Source organism: Diceros bicornis, chromosome 20 (assembly GCF_020826845.1).
Source record: "Diceros bicornis minor isolate mBicDic1 chromosome 20, mDicBic1.mat.cur, whole genome shotgun sequence".
In the NCBI taxonomy this organism is placed as follows: Eukaryota; Metazoa; Chordata; class Mammalia; order Perissodactyla; family Rhinocerotidae; genus Diceros; species Diceros bicornis.
The window spans coordinates 12697044-12720272 of record NC_080759.1 but is presented as its reverse complement, the minus strand read 5'-3'; the positions used below and the strand labels follow the sequence as shown (position 1 = coordinate 12720272).

Genomic DNA, 23229 nt, shown 5'->3' with positions numbered 1-23229 from the left:
ACAAAAGGAAAAGGGTAAGAAGCAACAAGTGAGGTAAAAGAAAATAAAAGGAAAGTGCAGAGGGAAGCCAGAAGAGGCTCACTCACCGGCGGTCAGATGAGAACTTGGCCGAACTGTGTTGCCTGCAGACTTTGGTCTCGATTTCATGGAGAGGAGCACTTTCTGAGGTCCCATCTGAGTCTTTAGAGAATTTTTCTGGTTTTTGTTGGCACTGCACCAATTTGAACATAGAAAAGGGTACCTGCACTCATATGGTTCCTGCCTGGCCATTGGCTACATCTTGGAGTATGTATAATCTGGGTGGGACTTCCCTGTTAGTTTCAGGGGGTGCAGTGGGCAAGGGAGGCTGATAAGTTGGCGGTGACTTAGGGGTAGGCATGAGCCCTGATTTTGAGTCTTCTGGTTGAGAAGGGGCCTTAGTCTCCTCAGTCCTGAGGGACACCATAGTGTCAGGTATATTTTGGGTCATGGGCCAACACTTCTCCCTGTATGTGTTGTATTAATAAGGTCATCCCTTAGAGCCATGAAGGCCTGAATGTAAGGGGTTTTGTTCCCAATTCTTAAGGATGCACCCCAGAGGGGAGGTTTTGGGGATGGATGCTGTAGAACCCATACTCTTGAGGGAGAGGTCCTCCTGCAAGAAGAGGTATGGATGCTATAATTGATAGTACTCAGGGGAAAGTTGGGACCTTAGGGCTCTAACCCAGGGCACTCTGGGACTCTAACCCAGAGTGTGGGGCTCAGGCCCATTCCTGGACTTGAGGACTTCGGGTTTGTAGTACCCATAACCCTCTGGAAGAGTATTAGGGGCAGCTGAGGGAGAGTGGGCATCCTCATCATCCCTCCACCCTGACCAGATTGCAAACTGCCCAGGGAGGTGGGAGCAACCCTTTGTCCCTCCGGCAGGTTCCCTGGGACTCACCATACCCACTATATGCGATCTCCCTGTTGGCCCTGACATTCGGCGGCCGGTGTCCTGTCCCCCGTGGGTGCCCATGGAGACGAGGACCTTCCTGAGGTTTACAGTACAAACTATAGCCAGTGATAAGTCCCCGCATTCCTGGGTGAATCCCTCAGGACCTAGCATCCTGATGGAACATTGCCCTCAAGCAGTTCCATAAAGCCGGATCTATAAGTCTCCTTAGTATTTGGTGGCTGGCGATGGTAGTCATACTGGGCTGGCTTTGTCTGATCCATCCAAGTGGAACTGACTGTCATATGTATGTCATGGAGAATTTTGACCCAGTGGCATTCTATGAGGTGCCTAATTAAACAGACCCATAAGCTAAAATCCTGATGTTGGGATCTCTAACTCAATCAAAAAACAGGCTCATAACCCAGCCTGTGGCCTGCACAAATGCAACACTTAGGCAAAAAGGAACAGGACCAGAGTGACAGCTTGCAGAAAAGTTCGCAGACTTTAGAGCCCTACTGCGAATTGAAAAGGACATCAAAATAAACATGTGGCAGCAACAGAGACAAGGCGATGGGGAGGCTTTGGTTCCCCCATGATGGTAAAAAGTGAAGGTGGGAATAAGAGATGTCAGAGAGAGAGAGAAGCAAGGAGGCCTGGTTGGGCGATCTAGGTGCCTAAAAGGGGAAGTTGCTGCAGGGTGGGAATGTGTGTGCTTCACTGGGTTCCTGTTCATGGCACGATGTTTCCTTGTGGCTGGCAGGGACTAAAATCCAACCCTGTTCTGTGACCACCTCATCCTGTCACAGGTGACTTCTTTTAGGTGGCGAGCGCCCTTATGGCTTTTAACTGCTCAACCTGTGCCCACCCTGTGTGCAGCTTTTTGCATTCTTATCAGGCCAGAAAAGGGATTAGGGGAGGGAGAGAGAGATTTGGTAGTGTGACAGAGAAGAGGACAGTTCCTCTAGTGCAAGGGAGGCGAGGAATGTGAACTCACCATTGGTTGATTGTCAGTCATTTATAGTCTCCTGGCTGGCTTGCCAAAGAAAGATGTAATCAGACTGAAAAGTCCGATCGCCTAGGTTCTCGGTCAGTGTAAGAGAATTCAGACACTGACACAATGGCAACAGCAAGCAAGCAAAGATTTATTAGAGGAAAGGTCAGATACACTCCAAGTGGGGAGCTGGCAGTACCAGAGAACTCATCTGCCCCATGTCTTGAGTTAGTTTTATTTTTATTTGGGCTGTTTAGAAGGGAATTAGCATTATCTGGTTATCTGCCAATAGTGGCTTTTCCTCCACCCACACATCAGGAGGGGGAGTTCTTGACCTTCTAGGGGAATCTCTGGAACTGTCATGGCAGTCATCCCCCATGGAAGGGGGGGCTCATGCATATAGAATTTGTACGTAAATTAAAGAAAGGGCAATGTTCTCTAGAGGTGTAGAGCAAAAGGCTTTGTATGTGTTATTTGTGCACTTGTTATCTTTGTCGTTGTGGTTAAAGGTCTCAGACTCCCGTGGCAGCACAAGGTGAGTTTTAGTTTCCCTTTATCTGTATCTTGTGGGATGCCAGCAAGATGTTTCTTTGATGCGGCACAGTCTCCAGCTGTGATCTCCTTCTTATGTCTACCTAGCTACCTATCTCAATAGTACATTAGAAATTAGTACCGTAACTAGTACCACAGAAGCTTACCAAGTACCACATTAGCTATTTTCTAATTTAACATTGTGTCCCAGCAGATTTCTTTGAGCAGCACAATATCTACTTTAAATATGGAAAACAGTGTGGGAAAATATTTTCCATGATTTTATTCTTACCATGTAAACTCGTGAGAAATGGACATTATTGGGGGTGGGGTGTCTTTTTGCTCATTAGTAGTACTGAAAGTATTAAATGTAAGTCCAAAAGTTGAATTTAAACATTTTAAACCAAATACATATACTAATATATGAAAGTTTTATATACCAAGTAAATGAAAATGATGTAGTTGAGATGAAAATCAACAGAGTGAGCAGTGTGGTAAAGAAACAAAGAAATACCACATCAAAGATGTATGTGTGTGTGTGTAATATAAGTATTATTTACCCATACATGTTTTCTCCTAAGTATCGGGGAACGAACTTGCTAATTGTGATTTACATAGTTCTAAGATAGAAACATCTGCAACTCAAAAAAGAAAAATGGTGTCATGTGTTATAACAGGTGTAACCAAATTCAGTGGGTTAGTCTTTTGGTGAGTGCAGAGCCGAAAAGCACAACCAAGGCGGAAGTAGGTGAAGAAAAGGTTTATTGCTTGCACAAGCAATGGAGAACACCAGGGACATCTCCCAAAAGATGTCTCCCGGAGCTCAGTGCTGGTGGAGACTTTATAAGGAAGAGAGCAGAGGATGACATATTTATTTGTAACAACTGTGTGACAGCTGTGCTCATTCAGGGTGCATGCGTAGCAGGTCAACATGCTACTACACACATTGCATGATCTAAAAATGGCTGCTTGGGCCCTCCCAGAGGAGGAGAATTGAAGATGCTAATGAGTTTAAGGCAACTTTAGGATGCTTGGAGCTGGAACATTTTGCAGGGGTCTTGCTGTGAACCCGTTAAGTTTTTCTGCAAGATAGCAACATCTGCAAAACAGGGACATCAGTTTCTGCAAAACAAAACACATGGTTTCCTCCTCTCTGAAAAACATTTCACAGACCATGTTAGTTGTTGACCAGATCCCCAGTAACCCTTTCTTTGCCTGGTTGCCCAGTCACGCAGACACTTAGTTTCTTTTTCATTTATTAGCTCTTTCCAACCCCTATACCTCTTATTTACTTTTCTTCTATTGTGTTAGCTACTAGTTCTGGTACAAAGTTGATTAATATGGCAAATAGTGAGCATCATTGTCTTCTTGTTTTTTTTTGACTTTCATGGAATGCTTTTCAAGTTTCACCATCAAGTATTATAATTGCCAGAGTTTTCAGTAAACTCCCTCTCTGTCAAGGTAAAGAAATTTCCTTCTATTTCCAGGATGCTAAGTATTTTTGTTTTGTAATCATGACTAAGTGTTGAATTTCACCAAAAGTTTTATTTTGCATCTTCTAAGATGGTCATATGTTTTTTCTTTTAATCTTTTAGTTTGTTGAATATATTGAATGGAGTGTTTTTTTTCCATTTTGAATCGTCCTCGAATTCCTGAAATAATCTTATTTGGTCAAAATGTATTATTTTTTTAATTCACTGATGGCTTCTGTTGGCTGATATTTTATTTAGGATTTTAGCATCTATGTTTATAAATAAATTAGTATATAATTTTCTTTTCTTATACTCTTTGTCTAGTGTTATATCTCCTTGTCGAGTCAGTATGTCAAGGTTATATTATATTGTGGAGCTAGTCTCCCTTTTATGTTTTCTGGACCACAGTTATATAAGTTATAAAGATTATCCATATCTTTTGTGTGTGAGAGGAAGATTAGCCCTGAGCTAATGTCCATTGCCAATCCTCCTCTTTTTGCTGAGGAAGATTGGCCCTGCGCTAAATCCGTGCCCATCTTCCTCTACTTTTTTATATGTGGGACACCTGCCACAGCATGGCTTGATAAGTGGTGCGTAGGTCTGAGCCCGGGATCTGAACCTGTGAACCTCAGGCCACTGGAGCGGAGCACGCGAACTTAATCACTATGCCACCAGGCTGGCCCCAAGATTATCCACATCTTAGAGGACTGGTAAAATTTTCCAATTAGAACATTTTTTCCTGGACACCACCCCCCCCCCCATTTTTTTTATGTGTGTTGGAGAAGATATTTGAATTCTATTTCAATTTTTGAAGTTGTTTTGGTTTATTCATGTTTTCTAATTTTAGGTTAATTTTAATAATGTATAATTTTGTCCACTTCATCTCAAGTTAAATCCATGAATAACAAAGAAGAAAGTGAGCAAACCTTGGAGACCCAGAAGTGTGGAATTAGACCTGTGCCAAATGCTGATATTTTATCATAGAAAATGGTAAATAGCAAAAAATAGATGAAGGAATGAAGCTTCTCTATGGAGATTATAATTCTCATAGTTGGCTTTACAGAAAATTTCAACCTAATTTGTTATAAGTATGTTTCTCCATAGGGACTCATCTCTCCTTAAATATTTTACAGGATATCGGTGGGAAATAAGATTTTCATAGGCAACATTTTTGGGACAGCTGTTTTGCATAAAGTAGCAATTCTCAAAATGTGGTTCACAGCCTCTGGTATTGCTAAGACATTTCAGAGAATCAGGTCAAACTATTTTCTCGGTAATACTAAGATGTTATTTGCTTTTTTTACTATGTTAACATTTTCATTAATAATGCAAAAGCAATAATGATTAAAACTGCTGATCCCTTAGCAGAATGAACGCAAGGGCAATAAACTGTACTAGTAGTCATTTTATTCTTTACCACCATACACATGCAGTTAAACAACTGTTTATTGAAGCAGTAGTTATTGATTTTATTAAATCTTTACTCTTAAACACCTATCTTTCTAATATTCTGTGTGAAAAAAAATGGGAAGAATGCATAAAGCCCTTCTGCAGTGCACTGAAAGCCAGTGGTAATCTTAAGAAAAAGCCCTTATTCAGTTGCTTTACTTGAGAGTTGAACTCGTGTGCCTTTCCATGGCACACCATTTTTACTTGAATGATTGACAAACTATGGTTATTCAGACATAGATATCTGCCAGTATTTGTTGCACATGATAAAATTTGAGTTTTAAGCAAAAATTAGCTCTTATGAAAACTTGTATCCACCACTATGAGCTTGACTACTGCCCAACAATTAAAGAACTTTTTTGCTGAGGTTGGTGGTGATATTAACAAATGTGGCTTTTTGATATTCTATAATGAAATGTGTCAATATTTGGGAGATATGCATAACTCAGCAAAACATTATTTCCAAATGCCAGGTGCTTTGAGGAAATACCAGAAAGTGACAAGAATATCAGGATAGATAGTGAAGTATAGCAAGAGGAAATCGTGAGCAGGCAATATGGAGAAAATCAACCAGATATTAGCAGCTAGCTTCGTCCAAGAGACCAAGTGTGGGACAGGAGATAAGAAGGTTACCGTGACAAAGACTGTGGCATAGGTGGGAAGAACGAGGGTCCAAGGGGAGCACGCCATCTTAGAAAAACACATGTATCTGATATAATCAGAACTGGAGTAAGAGATGAGGAGAGGATTTGGGACAAAAGCAGACTACTACATCTGAATTTCTTAGGCCTTACCAGCCTGTAAGTTCTACTGCAGTCACATGAACAGTAATACAGAATTTATAGTTCGTTATCCACATCTGTTGACTCAGAACCCAGACCCGCCTGCAGAAGTCCCTCCAAGTATTTCTAAGCATTGTGAGACATCCATGTGTACTCAGCAATAAGTTCATTTTTCATGTATGTTGTACTGCTTCCCAAGATCACCTTGTCTCTGCTCCTTCTCTCTTTGCTTCAGTAGTTCTCTAGTTGCTGCCCCCAAGTCCTCAGAGTCTTAAAGCTGTAAATTGTCTGCTGCCCAAAATTGTTCAGAACCCAGTGTGTCACAGAGTTCAGAAAACAACGTTTTCAGTAGTTTACTTATACAGCTCGCTCTCTTCCTAGAACCTATACTAATGTCTAGGGTGCTGAGTTGGAGATGGGTTTGAATTAGCAGCCAACAACTATGCTGTGTCAGGTCCATTCAAAGACTGCCATTTTGTTAATATGTTCATTTACCATATTTGACCCCTTCTTTTAACATAAATTCTCTAACAGAAGCCACCTCAGCTTTCCTATAAGTAGATCAGTGTTAGGTAACCTCCCGTTCTCCTTTCAAGCTCAGATATATATAAACACAACTTTACTTCTTGGACTCCTCACTTCTCTTGCAAGAGAACTTCTATTTGGTTTGTCCCACTAGTTGGGCAGACATACTTAACAGTTGGTTATTGGAAAAGGACTTTTTGTAAGCTGAGTTCTCTGCCAGATCCTGTTCATTTGATTTCAGCAAACATCAGTTGAGTATCTTTTTTGGTGCCGGGTGCCATGTTTGATTGTAAGAATATAGAGTTAAATAGAATATGGTGCTTTTTAGGAGCTCACAGTTAAGTCGATAAGATACACATATACATGGATAAGTGTAATACAGTATGAGTGGTGCTACTGTAGAGGTGTACGCAAAGTATTGTAGGGACATAGAAGAGGGAGTAATTGTATTTTTCTGGGGAACATCTGTAAAAGAAAAATTTGAGCTCAGCCTTAAAGAACGAAAAGCATTTCTTAACATAAAGTCAGGGGAAAGGGAAATGTATACAGGAAGAGAGAACAGCAAATTTTAAAGTGGGAAAACAGAAAAAGGTATTTTTAGGAACTGCATTGTTCATGGAGAGGGCACCAAGACTTGAAAACCAGTTCGGAGTCAGATTTTAAAGAGTGTAAAGGGCCTTTTTTTTTTTTTTTTAATTGATATTTTAATAGTTTTTAACATTGTGAAATTTTGGGTTGTACATTTTTGTTTGTCCATCACCATATATATATGACTCCCTTCACCCCTTGTGCCCACCCCCCACCCCCATTGCCCCTGGTAACCACAGTACAGTTTTCCCTGTCCATCTGTTGGTTTATATTCCACATATGAGTGAGATCATACAGTGTTTGTCTTTCTCCTTCTGGCTTACTTCACTTAACATAATACCCTTCAGGCCCATCCATGTTGTTGCAAATGGGACGATTTTGTCTTTTTTTAACGGCTGAGTAGTATTCCATTGTGTATATATACCACATTTTCTTAATCCAGTTGTCAGTCGAGGGACACTTAGGTTGCTTCCACTTCTTGGCTATGGTGAATAATGCTGCAATGAATATAGGGGTGCATAAGGGGTGCAACGAACGTTTAAGGTTCGTTGGATAGATTCCCAGTAGTGGGCTGGCTGGGTCATAGGGCATCTCTATTTTTAATTCTTTGAGGAATCTCCATACTGTTTTCCATAGAGGCTGCACCAGTTTGCCTTCCCACCAGCTGTGTTTGAGGGTTCCTGTTTCTCCACATCCTCTCCAACACTTGTTATTTTTTGTCTTGGTGATTATAGCCATTCTAACGGGCATGAGGTGATATCTTAGTGTTGTTTTGATTTGCATTTCCCTGATGATTAGTGATGTTGAACATCTTTTCATGTGCCTATTGGCCATCTGTATATCTTCTTTGGAGAAGTGTCTGTTCATTTTATATGTATCTTTTTTTTTTTTAATAATTTCATTTATTTATTTTTTTCCCCCAAAACCCCAGTAGATAGTTGTATGTCATAGCTGCACATCCTTCTAGTTGCTGTATGTGGGACGTGGCCTCAGCATGGCCGGAGAAGTGGTGCGTCAGTGCGCGCCCGGGATCCGAACCTGGGCCACCAGCCGCGGAGCGCACGCACTTAACCGCTAAGCCACAGGGCTGGCCCGTGTCTGTTCATTTTAAAGGGCCTTTTTTTTTTTTTTTAAATGTAAGGAAGAGTGATATTTTTTTTTTTCCTTTTTTTTTTTTATTGATGTTTTAATGTTTTCTAACATTGTGAAATTTTGGGTTGTACATTTTTGTTTGTCCATCACCATATATATGACTCCCTTCACCCTTTGTGCCCACCCCCCACCCCCACTGCCCCTGGTAACCACAGTCCAGTTTTCTCTGTCCATGTGTTGGTTTATATTCCACATATGAGTGAGATCATACAGTGTTTGTCTTTCTCTTTCTGGCTTATTTCACTTAACATAATACACTCCAGGCCCATCCATGTTGTTGCAAATGGGACGATTTTGTCTTTTTTTATGGATGAGTAGTATTCCATTGTGTATATATACCACATTTTCTTAATCCAGTCGTCAGTCGAGGGACACTTAGGTTGCTTCCACTTCTTGGCTATGGTGAATAATGCTGCAATGAACATAGGGGTGCATAAGCCTCTTTGGATTGTTGATTTCAGGTTCGTTGGATAGATTCCCAGTAGTGGGCTGGCTGGATCATAGGGCATCTCTATTTTTTTTTTTTTTTTTTAAAGATTTTATTTATTTTATTTTTTCCTCCCAAAGCCCCAGTAGATAGTTGTATGTCATAGCTGCACATCCTTCTAGTTGCTGTATGTGGGACTCAGCCTCAGGATGGACGGAGAAGTGGTGCCTTGATGCGCACCCGGGATCCGAACCCAGGCCACCAGCATCGCAGCGCGCGCACTTAACCACCAAGCCACAGGGCCGGCCCGGGCATCTCTATTTTTAATTCTTTGAGGAATCTCCATACTGTTTTCCATAGAGGCTGCACCAGTTTGCATTCCCACCAGCTGTGTATGAGGGTTCCTGTTTCTCCACATCCTTTCCAACATTTGTTGTTTTTAGTCTTGGTGATTATAGCCATTCTAACGGGCGTGAGGTGGTATCTTAGTGTTGTTTTGATTTGCATTTCCCTGATGATTAGTGATGTTGAACATCTTTTCATGTGCCTATTGGCCATCTGTATATCTTCCTTGGAGAAGTGTCTGTTCATTTCATCTGCCCATTTTTTGATCAGGTTGTTTGTTTTTTTGTTGTTCAGTTGTGTGAGTTCTTTATATATTATGGAGATCAACTAAAGGGCCTTTTTTTAAGAGGAAAAATTAAATGATCTTTTTACTCTCTTTGTAGAAAATATTACAAAATTGTTGTCATATGAAGAGGCAATCAAAAGATATACAGCCAAAAATAAAGAGACAAGGTATTCTAGAGGATTATTCAAATATATCAGGACATTTAATTGGTAAAAATATGATGACTTTTTAAAATTTTGAGTTTTTAATGTATGTGGTAAAAGTTTTTTTTTTTTTTAACTTTTTACCTTGAGATAGTTGTAGATTCAATTGTGACTTGTGAGTTATAGATTTACAGAGAGATCCTGTATACCCTTTAAACCATTTACTTTATTCATATTTTACCAGTTACATGCACTCATTGTGTGTGTGTGCATGTGTATATTTAGTCCTGTGCAATTTTTCACATGTGTGGATTCATGTGAGCACCACTGCAATCAGATACAGAACAGTTCCATCACAAGGCTCCCTTGTGCTACTTAAAGGACCTTTTTCGACATAGTAAGGAGCTTAGATTGTATTTTGTAGGTTGGTGTCTCTCAAAGTGTGGTCTTCAGATCATCTGTAACACAGTCACCTAGTGTGCTTGTTAAATATGTAGATTCCTAGGCTAGAAACATTGAATTAGAATCTCTGAGGATGTGGCTCTGTGACCTATATTTAAATAAACTCCCCAGGTGCTTCTTATACCACACCTCTGAGGAGATGACTTTGATCTCTGATCTGAATGAGGAGAAGGGAACCAACCATGCAAAGACCTGGGGCAAGAAGGTCTAGTGCTGTTCAGTAGGAGTGTATAATACAAGTCATATATGTAATTTTTAAAAATTCTAGTAGCCACATTAAAAAAGTAAAAAGAAACAAGTGAAATTAATTTTTACGGTATATTTTACTTAACAGTATATTAAAAATATTGTGTCAACATGAAATTAATATAAAAACTATTGAAGATACTTAACATTCTTTTTTTTCTATTAAGTATTCAAAATCCAGTGTGTATTTTACACTTATTGCACATCTCAGTTCAGATCAGCCAAGTTTCAAGGGCTCAATAACATCTGACTGGTGGCTACCATATAGGGTAGCATAGATCTAGACAGAGCAAGCAGCCAGTACAAAGGGCCTGACGGAGATTCCTGTAGAGATGTGCATTTGATGTCCAAAAGTTGAAAATATTGGTCTCGAGCTTTGCAATAAAATCAAAACTAGATATACAGATTTAAAAATCATTGATACAGAAGAGTTGTCACACAGAGTATAATTTTCAGTGAGTGAAGACTTATTAGACTCACCTACAGGGATTTTTCTAACCACATGCTTGCACCCAAGAGGTCATGGAAGAATCTTGGCAGGGATAGGGGAGAGGGATAAGAGACGGGGAGGAGTGTGTGTGGATCTCAGGGAGGGGGAATACACAGGCAGATATGGAGTTTCTCCATCGTTGATTCTGATATGACCCCTCCCTGCAGTCCCCACTCCTGGCTGAGAACCACTGGTGGTTAAAAAGGAGATGAGGATAAAAGATGCTAAGAAGGATATAGAGAGATAAAACCAGTGCTAAGGAAGTTTAGTACTTCAACAATGAAGAAAGATACATCAAGCAGAAGGAGGTCAGGATGTTTGCAAATTAAGATATTGAGAACAAAGATCATTGAGAACAAAGTTTAAATAGAGTGGTCAGCTGGACTAAGATGGGTTGTGAAGAGTCAGTGGAGACAGAACTGCCACCTAGCTACCTGAAGGTCAGAGCTAGATTGGCTGCAAGAGTTCCTTAAATCCTTCCTTTAAATTTGGGTTAAGGTCCTCTGTGTTCCCTCTTTTATAGTCCTACAGCTGTTACATTTTAGTTAATTGTTTGTGTAGTACACCTCTGTCCTCAACCTGACCACACATATTATCACCTGGGGAGCTTTTTAAAAGTACCCATTCCTGACTCCCTCTCCATCTCAGATTAAGTCAAAATTTCTAGGAGTGGGGCCTAGGCATCACTATTTTTTAAAGCTTCCCAAGTGATTCTCGTTTCTAGGGTAGAAAACTATTGATCCATAGCATAGTGAGCACCTCTATGACAGAAATAAGTTTTACTCATTTTCGTGCCCTCAGAGTTTGACTCATTGTGTAGCATGTGGTTAGTTCTCACTGAATGTTTGCTGAATGAATGAAAAATGAAAAAGCTAACAAATGAGAAAATGTGGCCAGGGAACTAGGCAGGTCTTTGTGGGTAGCTTAATAAATTAACATTTCTTTTCTTTATAATGAATAGTTACCAGGCAAGTTATTAAATACCCTGCACCAATTTCAGAATACTTATTTATTAGTGTGAAACTATTTTCCCAAATTGGTCTAAATCACAGTATTGACATAAAATCTCTGATATAAAAATAGACTACAAAATTGGTAGGGCTATTTTCTAAGTCTTTTTGTTTGACTATACATACCACAAGATGTAGTATAGTTAACTGTTTAACTAAGTACAATGTACAAGAGAAGTTACTGCATTTGGGATAAAGGATTTTTGCCATTGATTTAAAGTAAGTACTTCCAACTTTCACAGAATCAATTACAACTCAATAAATCCTATTATATTTAAAATGTAATTCTGTGGCTATTCAAAACTCCTATTTACAAGAATATTTATAGTTTTTTTTTATGACTCTTAAAGCCACTGCAGTAATTTATTTGACTCTGCAGCAGTTGCCTTTTACCACTTTTAAGAGAGAAAGATGGAAAGAAATAGACATAAAATGTTCTGCAAAAATAAAATAAGCTGATAGTCACTAACATAATGCATCATCATTATAATTAAATGGAATTTTCAATCCTGGACATAGTTTACGGAGTGGCCCTAGCCTAAGACCTGATAACTAGTAGATACCTGAATAAACGCTAATTCTCTTCCTTCTGCTCCACGTGTAGCTAATGCTGTGCTAAGGGTTTAGAAAATCAAGTTAATCTGACACAGTTTAACATTCTAAAAATGCATTAATTTTCCCACAGATGAAAAGAAGTGAAGAATTGATAACTAAAAATCATAATCAAGAAGATATAAATATTCTTCGTTGTTGGAAATGTAGAAAATGTGTAGCAAGTTCTGATTCTTTCATGAAATATCTTGAGAATCAAGTGGTTCAGGTGAGTACTGATAACTCCAGTCTTCAAACGATTTCCTAGTACAAGAATGCTGCGGGTACCCCCACATGTGCACGAATATTCCTCCACACCTGACTTAGCTTTCACCTTATTTTATCTGACCAATGAACACATTTCAAAGTGGTATTCAAAAGGCATCCCACCTTCCACAGTTACAATTAATTTTACCATTAGCTGCTAACATTAACATGACCTTAAAGTTCTAAGGGCAACATCAGTCATAAATAGAAGTCCATGTTTTTTAATCCCCACCATGCGTGAACCTTAGGCATCATCACATAAGTAAATTCAAGATCCTATTAAGAAATGGAAAACCTATTATATATATTTTTTTAGTATTCAATATGGGCCTAGGAAAGTTCATGTATAATTTAAAAGTCAATAGGAAAATCTGAATAATATTTAAAAGCATTTAATTGGTTGTCCTGGTAAAAATAAATTTTTTTTTTTTTGTGAGGAAGATTAGCCCTGAGCTAACATCTGTTGCCAATCCTCCTCTTTTTGCTGATGAAGATTGGCCCTGGGCTAACATCTTCCTCTACTTTATATGTGACACCGCCACAGCCTGGCTTGATAAGTGGTGTGTAGGCACCCGCCCAGGATCTGAACCTGTAAACCCTAGCCTGCTGAAGCGGGGTGTGCGAACTTAACCACTATGCCACCGGGCTGGCCCCAAAATAAATTTTTTTAAAATGACAAAAATAGAATCCCTAAATTTCCCTAAGAACAATATGAAAGAGGCAATATCAAAGAGGTGTAAACTAGATAGTAATCCATGGACTTCACAGGGAATTCCCAATGCAACAAAGATAGCATCTGTAATCACCTGTCATTGTTTTCTTCCCTTCTTTGAGAAACACTCAGTTTTTTCGTTTGTTAGTTTTGTTTTGTTTTTGGCCTCAGCCACATTTGATCATGATTATTTCCTCTCCTCTCTAATAGATTAGCCAATTGAAGTGATAATAGTAGATAACTTTGGTTGCATACTTACCACATGCCAGATGTAGTGACAACTGACAAAACATTTTAATTGGAAAAAAAAACTTTTTATGCTAAGAGTATTTTATTGTGTATAATGTACATAGAGTAAAAAAAAAAATTAAGTATACAGCTTAATAAATTTTTTCAGCCCTGCTTTGAATCAGCTCAAGATATACATTTCCATCACTCTAGAAGGTTGTCTTGCCCTCTTCAGGCCATACTCTCCTTCTCACAGGCAACTACCATACGGATGTCTATCACCATAGACTAGTTTTGCCTGTTCTTGACTTTATTCAAATGGAATTATATAATAGTACAATTTGTACTTTTTTGTACTTATTTTGCTCAGCATAATGTTTTAGAGATTCATTTATATTTTTGTGTATCTGTGGTTTGTTCTGTTTTTTACTGAGTAGTATGCCACTTACGAATATACCACAGTTTATCAACTTTTTCTGCTGAGGGACATTTTAATTTCCAATTTTGGCTTATGAATAAAACTGCTATCAATTTTCTTGTAAAAGACTTTCTCTGTGTTTTGTTATTTCTTTTTGATATATACATAGGAATGAATTTGGGGGGTCATAGAGTAGGTGTATTTTTTTAGAAATTGCTGGTAATTTGCCAAAGTGAATGTTCACTTCCAAAAGCAATGATGAGAATTCCAGTTGCTCTACATCTTTGCTAACACTTGGTATTTTCAGACTTTGTAGTTTTAGCCATTCTGGTAGATGTATAGTGGTATATCATTATTGTTTTAATTTGCATTTCCCTAGTGACTAATGATATTGAGGCATTGGTTAGGCATTGTTTTAAATGTTTTGTATTATTTATGTCTTATAGTATAAGATTATCTTCAAGATAATCTGTCATCTTCATTTCATAGATAAGGAAACTGAGGCACAGAAGATTAAATAATATGCCCAGATCACACTTTTTTTGGTTAGATTTTACTAAGCAGGGCAGCTGCAATTGGACCCGACAGTGAGGGTCTAGAGCCAGTGCTCTTCATCTCCACACCCTTTGCTGCCTTTGCTCCTCCCTCAGGATATCAAGCATTTTACACCTTCTCAATAGAGTGGCTGATTCTTTTATTTACCTAGAGAACTCCTATTCATTAACTCATTTAACAAATATTTAATGAGCAAGAAAATTTCAAGCGCTGCTCTAGGGCGTATTGGGATGGGTTATGGATGAGAGTGACACAGAATGGAAAAAACATTCTGGTCCTCTAGGAGCTTTTAACTCTAGTTGAAAATAGGCCAAGCAGTGGAGCCTGATTTGATAAGTACTGTAACAGAGGAATGCAAACAAATTACTGCCTGAGCTAGTCACAGAAGGCTTCCCAGAAGAGCTAATGTGAAAAAAAAAAATATATATATATATATATACACACACACACATAAATATATTTTACAGCTTTTTAAGTATAATTTGTAAACCATAAAATTCACCCATTGTAAAAATACAATTCAATGATTTTTAGTAAATTTTTGAGTTGTGCAAGCACCACTACAGTATAGTTTTGAAACCTTGTATTACCCTGGAAAGTTTCCTCAGGCCTGTTTGCCCCGCTTGGATGCCCAGCCCCCTGCAACCATTGATCTGCTGTCGTCTCCGTAGCTTTATACATAAAGTAAAATATATATAGATATGCAAAATAAAATATATATAAAACTGTTGAAACTATCTTATAAAATAAAAATATTTTATATAAAATAATATATAAAATATATTTATATAAATGTATATTATACATATTAAATATTTATATAAAAATAATGTATAAAATATATATATGCATATAAAATGACATAGATTATAAGACCTATTAAAAGCTAGGCTAAGGAATAATTCAATATTGTTGTTAAAACTAAGGGGAAGGAGGAGTATGTAATCAGAGGGAGATCCTGGGGGGACTTCTAAAGTAGTGGTTATGTTGTATTTATTAAACAGAATTGTGGGTATATTGGTATTTGCTTCTCTTTAAATCTTTCTTTAAACTGTACAAACATGTTCTACATTTTACAAATGTATACATTCCATAAAAATATTAAAGATGAACAAAAAAAAATCTGTTTTAATTAAAGGAAACTATAAAATAAAATATTGGAATCTAAAAGTAATTTTATCAGATGCTGTGCTGAAATAATGTTAAATCTATCACCTATCATATTATTGTAATTTATTACCTCCTAACCTAACTATACAATTAAAAATTTAAAAATATATGTGTGTATAAAATAAGTGTTTTATTTGTTCACTTTCTGTAAATGGAATCACACTGTAGGTAGGTATTCTTCTGGAAATTGCTGCTTTTACTTAATATTACTATGTTTAGTGTTTATTTTCACTTTTGTGTAATATTCCAGTGTACTAACGTATCACAATTTATAATTCATTCTGCCGTTGATAGACATTTGAGTTATGTCTAGTTGTTTTGCTCTTATAAACAGTGCTGCTGTGAACTTTCTTGTACATATCTTGGCACACATGGGCAGGAGTATATTACTAGAAGTAGAATTGCAGTGTCATAGGGTATGTGCATGTTCAGCTTTACTGGGCAATGCTAAGCTGTTTTCAAATGACAGTCCCATGAATGATGGTTGAGCATTGCTGTGATTCCACATTTTCACCAACATTTAATATCTTCTCATTATCTGAGGTCGTTTGTGTTTTCTGTGAAATGTATTTTCTTCTTGCCTGTTTTTCTATTAGGTAGTTTTGATTTTTGGAAGTCTTTATGTATTCTAAATACTAATCCTTTGTTGATTATCGTATTGCACATATCTTTTGCCAGTGTATGTAACTTGTATTTCACTCTTTGTGGTATCTTTTGATGAACAGAACTTCATGATATAATGTAGATGAATTTATTAATCATCTCCTTTATATTTTGTATGTTTTGTTTAAGAAATTCTTCGATATCCTGAGGGGAAGGTTTTTTTCCTTTCTTTCTACTGAGTACCAAACTTGAGATAGGCAAGTTTCTCTCTGTGTCCTTCTGAGCAACATGTTTATGTCTCATTCATCCTTATACTGAGATTGTAACCCAGCTTTATGTAGGAGTTCCCCCTTAGGGTCTCCCCACCTTGAGCAAACCCTAGACTTTGTCTCCTGTCTTCCACACTCCATGCAGACGTGAAATGGCCCTCAGAACAACATGGAGGATCAGGAAACCGGGGAAACAGCATCTGGAGCTGTTGGCTCTAGGACCACACTTCTTCAGCTCTGACCAATGCCAGGAAATGGAAGTCTCACAGTTTGCCTGTCAGCCCTCACAAGACTAGGAACTGGACACTGGAATCACTATAATTTTTGCTGCAGAATAACCAGGTACCTCCAAAACCAAGCTTGCTAGAAGAAACAGCACAACTACAGTCATCACTTCTGCTTTTGTAATATTGAATGGGTGTATCAGGTCGGTGGAAACTAGGTCATGTGTGGAACTTGATCTGTAAGGGAATCTGGGACATTTGAGCTTTAGTTTTCCATCTGCTAACATGTAGTAAGGCATGTGACAAGGAATTTAGAAAGAAATTTTGAGACAATTTACAATGTCCAAAGGGAGAAAAGGGGACTCCTACCCCTAGCTTCAGGACTGAGATACATGAAATGTGGGCAAGAACCAAAACCAAAAGCAAATTAAGAACACAGAAACCCTAAAAACATAAAAATAAAATAACAGAAATGGTCTCCATTTGTGAAGTCTGGGCAGTAGGGGGGATGGTGTCCATAGTTTTAGTTTTTTAGTCAGTTTTGGTACAGTTTTGGACATGTCAACTTTAGGTAGCCTACAGAACATTCAAATAGAGATTTCTAGGAGGCAGATGGTTCTGTGGATATGTGATTCAGAGCAGAGTTCTGAACTAAAAGTGTGGATTTGGGAGTCATCAGCATATACGTGGTGAGTGAAGCTGTGAGATTAGATAAAATCACCATACAGAGTATGAATGGAGTGAGAAAGAAGAGGGCCCAGGAACATTTAAAGGATGGACAGAAAAAAAAGAAGCTCACAAAGTAGAAAAAAGTAGTGAGAAACATAGGATTGAAAATCAGGATATGGTATTATGGAAGTCAGGGGACTGACATCTTCCAGGGAGAATTGGTTTATAATATTGAGTGTTGTAGGGAGATGTAGAAAATCATACACTGCCTTCAATGTGCACGTTGTACACTGAACAATTCTAGACCGTGCTAGTCTGTGAAAGGTGCTCCCCGGATTTGTACAGAGTTGGCATACAAACTGTATAGCCACATGGAGAGACCCTGCATGAGTCTTAACGCACAAGTGTGCGTTGGTTTAAGCAAAGAGGAGATCATTGGTCAACGTTCATTGTAGGTTGTGAGAGTTGTAGGGGCAGGTACCAGAGTCCAGTGAGTTGAGGAAAATGGGAACCGAAGAATGGTCTAATACTTACCATAAAGCATTATAATTATTGGGTTATGCCTCTTTTTCCATGACTAGGCTGTGAAGTGTTTCATCTTTGTAACACCACTGCCAATACAGTGGTGGCCATAAATATGATCAATGAATGTTGAGTTGATTATTGGATTATATACCTTCTCCTTCATCTCTTTTGGCTAGATATTTTGCTCATTTTCTCTCTGGCTTTATTATCCTGGTGATATCTTTCCTTCAATGGCTATAATATTGAAATAAATCATTTTTATTGTTTATTACATTTTGTGTATTTTTATGTTTCTTTTTCTTAGTGTTAGCATATATTTATTCCATACTTAGTTTTGTTGTGGCAGCCCAAGTTGACTGAGACACGACAGGGGCTGTCATAGGCACTGGAAATTCAACGAACAGGAGAAAAGAGAAAAGGACAAAATCATTGTGAAGCCTTCAGGATAGTGGTCAATCATAAATATTAAATTGTTAGCTGTGTAAGTGGCAAAAGGAAAAGTATAGGGAGCCATAAAAATAGGATATAGACAGAGGATTGGAGTTGGTTATAAGGGAAAGCCTTTTCTGAGGAAGTGACTTGTGTGGAGATATGGTGGATGAGTATTGAGGGCAGTAGAGGAGCGAGAATGTTCCAAGCTTTGTGACCAGCATGTTCAAAGACCCTGGGGTGGAGAGAATGTGGTGTATCCATGGGACTAGATTTCCATGATTTGAGTTCAGAGATTAAGAGGGAGTTTGACAAGATTTGAGGCTAGAAAGATGGGTATTGGTTAGATCATTTATGGTCTGTAAGCCAAATTAAGGACTTTGATTTTTATCCTAAGCTGAGAAGTCACTGAAAAGGGGTGACATGACCTTGAATTTTAATAAGATAATTTTGGCTATTGTGTGAAGAATGCATTAGAAAGGTAGCAAGAGTGGATGCAGGGAGACTATCTGCCTTTTTTTTTCCCCCAAGGCCCCAGTAGATAGTTGTATGTCATAGCTGCACATCCTTATAGTTGGTGTATGTGGGACGCGGCCTCAGCATGGCCGGACAAGCGTTGCATCGGTGCGCGCCCGGGATCCGAACCCCGGCTGCCAGCAGCGGAGCGCGCGCACTTAACCTCTAAGCCACGGGGCCAGCCCAGCTGGCTTTACATGAGGCTTTCAGTTTTTTTTCATTCATTCTAACCTTTTGACTAAAAAAGTTTTCAGCCTTGAAATATCTTCTCAGAGTACAAATAGAAAAACCAAGCAGTCCAGTATAATTTGGTTCCTTTACATTTGTAACACTGCAAACATTTAATTAATAATGTTAATCTAAATGACATTTTTGTTACCTGATCTTTTCCCTGTAGTGTTTATAGCTGCAGTAGTTAAATAATATAGTTGGCTCACTTTTAACAGATTAGCTAAGGGAGTCTTATTACTAGCTTTGGAAATGCCAAATGTTAAACATCTTTCAAAATAATTGCTTACGTCAACTTTTTGTATTTAATCTGTTCTGCTTAATTAAAAATCTTAAAGATCATTAGATGATAAGAAGATGTGTCAAATCTGTAATTTTAAAATGAACTGTTCTCGTACACAGCAACTGAAAACATTCTCCACCCTTAAAAAACAAAAACAAAATAACAATGCATTAGCTCCCCCTGCTGCTTGAACAAATTATTTCATTTACAAAATATTTTGTCAACATTTTTCTGACAGCATTAAGTGAAATTGGATGTTAGTTGCTTTTTCCTCCTTCTCTTCCTCCTTCCTCCATGTGAAAATTTGAGACATGAAAAATCTGTAGTAAGGTTTTTTTAAATCCTAATAATATAGTTTTTAAAATTTTCAATTTATTTTTTCCCAAGGAGGTAACCTATTGTGACACTACTTTAAAGGCTTTAAATATCTCAAATCAGATTGCTCAGTTTAATCATTCATCTTAAAATACATCTATTAAAACTTGTTTTCACATATATTTGTGTGATTTTTTAAAATTAAGTGACTGTAGACTTACAAACTTAATAGTTTATGTCCTATTTTACCTGTAAAATTATATTGGAAGTAAATATCACGAATATCATACATACGTATATGTTTTTTCTAAGACTGTGTATGTGTAAATACAGGTGAAGTCCTTGGCAGTCTCATTTGTAATTGAGGCTTCTGTGTTTACGTTGGTTGTCTGCCATATCTAAGTTTTCAGAAAAGGAAACAGAGTATTAACACTCTTAATCCAGCCTTTTATGTTCCTCCCACCTGTATCAATTACTGTCACTGATTTTCCTCTTTTTGATTGGCATGAAAGTATGCTTTAACTTTTAAGTATTTAGAGAAAAATTTGTTCTTGCTTTATATTAATAGTTCTTGAAGGAAATTGGGCTAGAGCTCACATAGCAGAATCAACTGTGGAATTTTTTCTAAACCTACCTTTCCTTTGTATAAGTTAGAGTATTGTTTTTGGTTAATTTAAAAACGTCATGCCTCAGGTTTTGTTTGTTTGTTTTATTCTCTTTTGTTTTGCTTTTTTGTGAGCCTATAGAAGAATAGTAGTATCATGCCTTAAAACATACAGGGGCTAAAGATGTAAGAAAGTTGCCTTAAAAACCATAATACTTACTTGGTATAGGAAGTAATGGTAGAAGCTTAGTGACTGAGGACATGAGTTCTGAAGCTAGACTGCCTGGATGGAAATCCTTGCTTTGCAGTTTACTATGTGACCTTCAACAAGTTACATAAAAGTTACTTAATTTCTTTTGTTTCAGTTTCCTTATCTGTAAAATAAACAGTGCCTGGGCATAGTAAGCACAGTACAAGTGTTTGTTACCTAGTGAAAATAAGAAGTATATTGTAAAATTTCCTTCACCTACCTAGAACTATGACTCCAATGTTTATTCTCATAGCTAGAATTTATAGTAGACAGTGATTTCTTAGTACCATGATCAATCTTATGTGATTGAATATAATGATCATTTTATATGATTAAATGAAATAATGGAATATGTACAATGAAAGAATAAAATGAGATAATAAGTATAAGGTACCTAACATGGTCCCTGGCATATAAATAAGTTTCTTCACTCCCTTTTATGGTCCACATTGTATCTAGTAATCACTCAATAAATATTGATAGGTTGATTGCCATTAACTTACTTGACATTAATATTCTGTTATTCTTTGTACTAATGTAGAAATATTTATTTATTTATTTAGTTCATAGGTAGAACCTTGAAAAGTCAGAAAAAATTCTGGGTCTAATAATGAAGTAAAGATGACTGTATTTGTCAATTCTAGTTTATATTCTTTGAGAGCCTTTTTAAGAATTCGTTAAGAGTTATACTAGTCTGCGTAACTGTCAGCTCCTAATGGAAGGGGCTAATGTGTATGAATATGGATGTTTATAAGATTAATTCTATTCTTCAAAAATTTTATCTATACTTTCATTTTGTTTGCAAGGCAAATTATTTAGGTAAAGCTACACTGCTTATTTTTATCAAGTCACTTCCAATCAATTTCCCAAGGTTCTTTAAAAAATAGATTTGTATAGTCCATTTAAATTTGTTGTAATGGACCTTGGCTCATATGTGACCAAATCATTAAGAATCCAGATTTTTAAATGAATTTTTTCTAATACAGAAAGTAAAAACAAGCACACTGTTATCAATGCACATTTTTGGCAATCTTCAGTAGTTTGAAGAAAATACTTTAAAAACTGCAGGGGCCAGGGAAGGTAAAGAGTAATGAAAAAAATCTATAAAATTTGATACAGAATAGGCATTTTTTCATTCACCAAGCATTTATTAAGTATCTGTTGCATTTCAGACGCTATCTTGTGATCTGAGGGTACAAAGAGGACCAAGATAATGCATGCCCCATGAGCTTATCAACTAAAAATTTTATGATTTGCAAGTGTTTGTTGATCACTTTTCTTTAAGGATAATTTTATTTATTATTTTTTTTAAATAAGTTTTATTAGGGTATAATTTACATATGATAAAATGAACATTTCAATGAGTTTGACAAATGTATACATACTCACATACCTGCCACCATTATCAAGATGTACAACATTCAGTCTTTTCTGGAGTTTCTTATAAATGAAATCATATGGTTTATATTGTTTTATGTCTGCTTTTTATGCTCAGCATAGTGTTTTTGAGATTGATTCACATTATTGCATATATCAATAGCTCATTCCTTTTCATTACTGAATATTACTCCATTGTGTGAACCCCATAGTTGTTTATCCCTTGTATGGATGCCATAGTTTTTGATGGATATTTAGGGTGTTTGCAGTTTTGAGCTATAATAAAGTTGCTATGAATGTTTGTATACAAATCTTTATGCGGACATATATTTTCATTTCTCTTGGTTATTACAAGGAACTGCCAGGTCTTGTGTCAGTGTAGACATAGCTTTTTAAGAAACTGACAAACTGTTTTCTAAAATAACTATATCATTTACATTCCCACTGGCAATGTATGATAGTTTCAGTTGCTCTATATCTTTGTCAGTACTGATATTGCCAGTTCTTTTCTTTTTCCTTTTTTTTAAATTAGCTATTGTAATAAATATACCGAGGGGTATCTCATTGTGGTTTGAATTTGCGTTTCACTAGTAACTAATCATGTTATGCTTCTTTTCATGTGGTTATTGAAAAGTCTGTCTTTTTTCATTACCTTGACATATTTGCCGAAAATCAATTGACCATATATACAGGTCTATTTTTGGACTCTGTTCCATTGATCTAGTAAGTGTTGAAATTGGATAGTGTATGTCCTCCACCTTTCTTCTTCTGTTGCAAAATATTTGGGGTGATTTAGGTCATTTAGCATTTTTATGTAAAATTTTCAAACTATTTATCAATTTCTATAAAAAACCTTCTGAGATTTTAAGTGGGATTGTATTGATCCATAGATGAATATGAGAAGAATTGACATCTTAATAATATTGAACCTTTTGATCCATGAACATGCTATATTTCTTGGTTTAATTAGGTCTTCTTTAATTTCTCTGTATAGTGTTTTGTAGTTTTCAGTAGACAGATTTATTGTGTCAGATTTATACCTAAGTAGTTTAGGTTTTTGTTGCTATTGTAAGTGATATTTTAAAAATTTTCACTTCCCCATTGTTTGGTGTTAATACACAGAAATATAATACACAGAAATTTATATATTGACATTGTGTACTGAAATTATGCTAATTTTT

General features: G+C 37.0%; 1 protein-coding gene across 3 annotated transcripts in view; it reads left to right on the top strand.

The window, feature by feature from the left end:
- The window catches only part of RNF180 (ring finger protein 180), a 246717-nt gene that overhangs the window by 29297 nt on the left and 194191 nt on the right, over window positions 1-23229 (top strand). For 2 of the 3 annotated variants that reach the window (XM_058564005.1, XM_058564004.1), the window contains exon 2: window positions 12501-12635. In XM_058564005.1, the coding sequence (XP_058419988.1) occupies window positions 12501-12635 (135 nt within the window). Of the gene's footprint in view, window positions 1-12500; window positions 12636-16773; window positions 16971-23229 lie in introns of those variants that run through there. The other variant, XM_058564006.1, reaches the window with a different exon arrangement.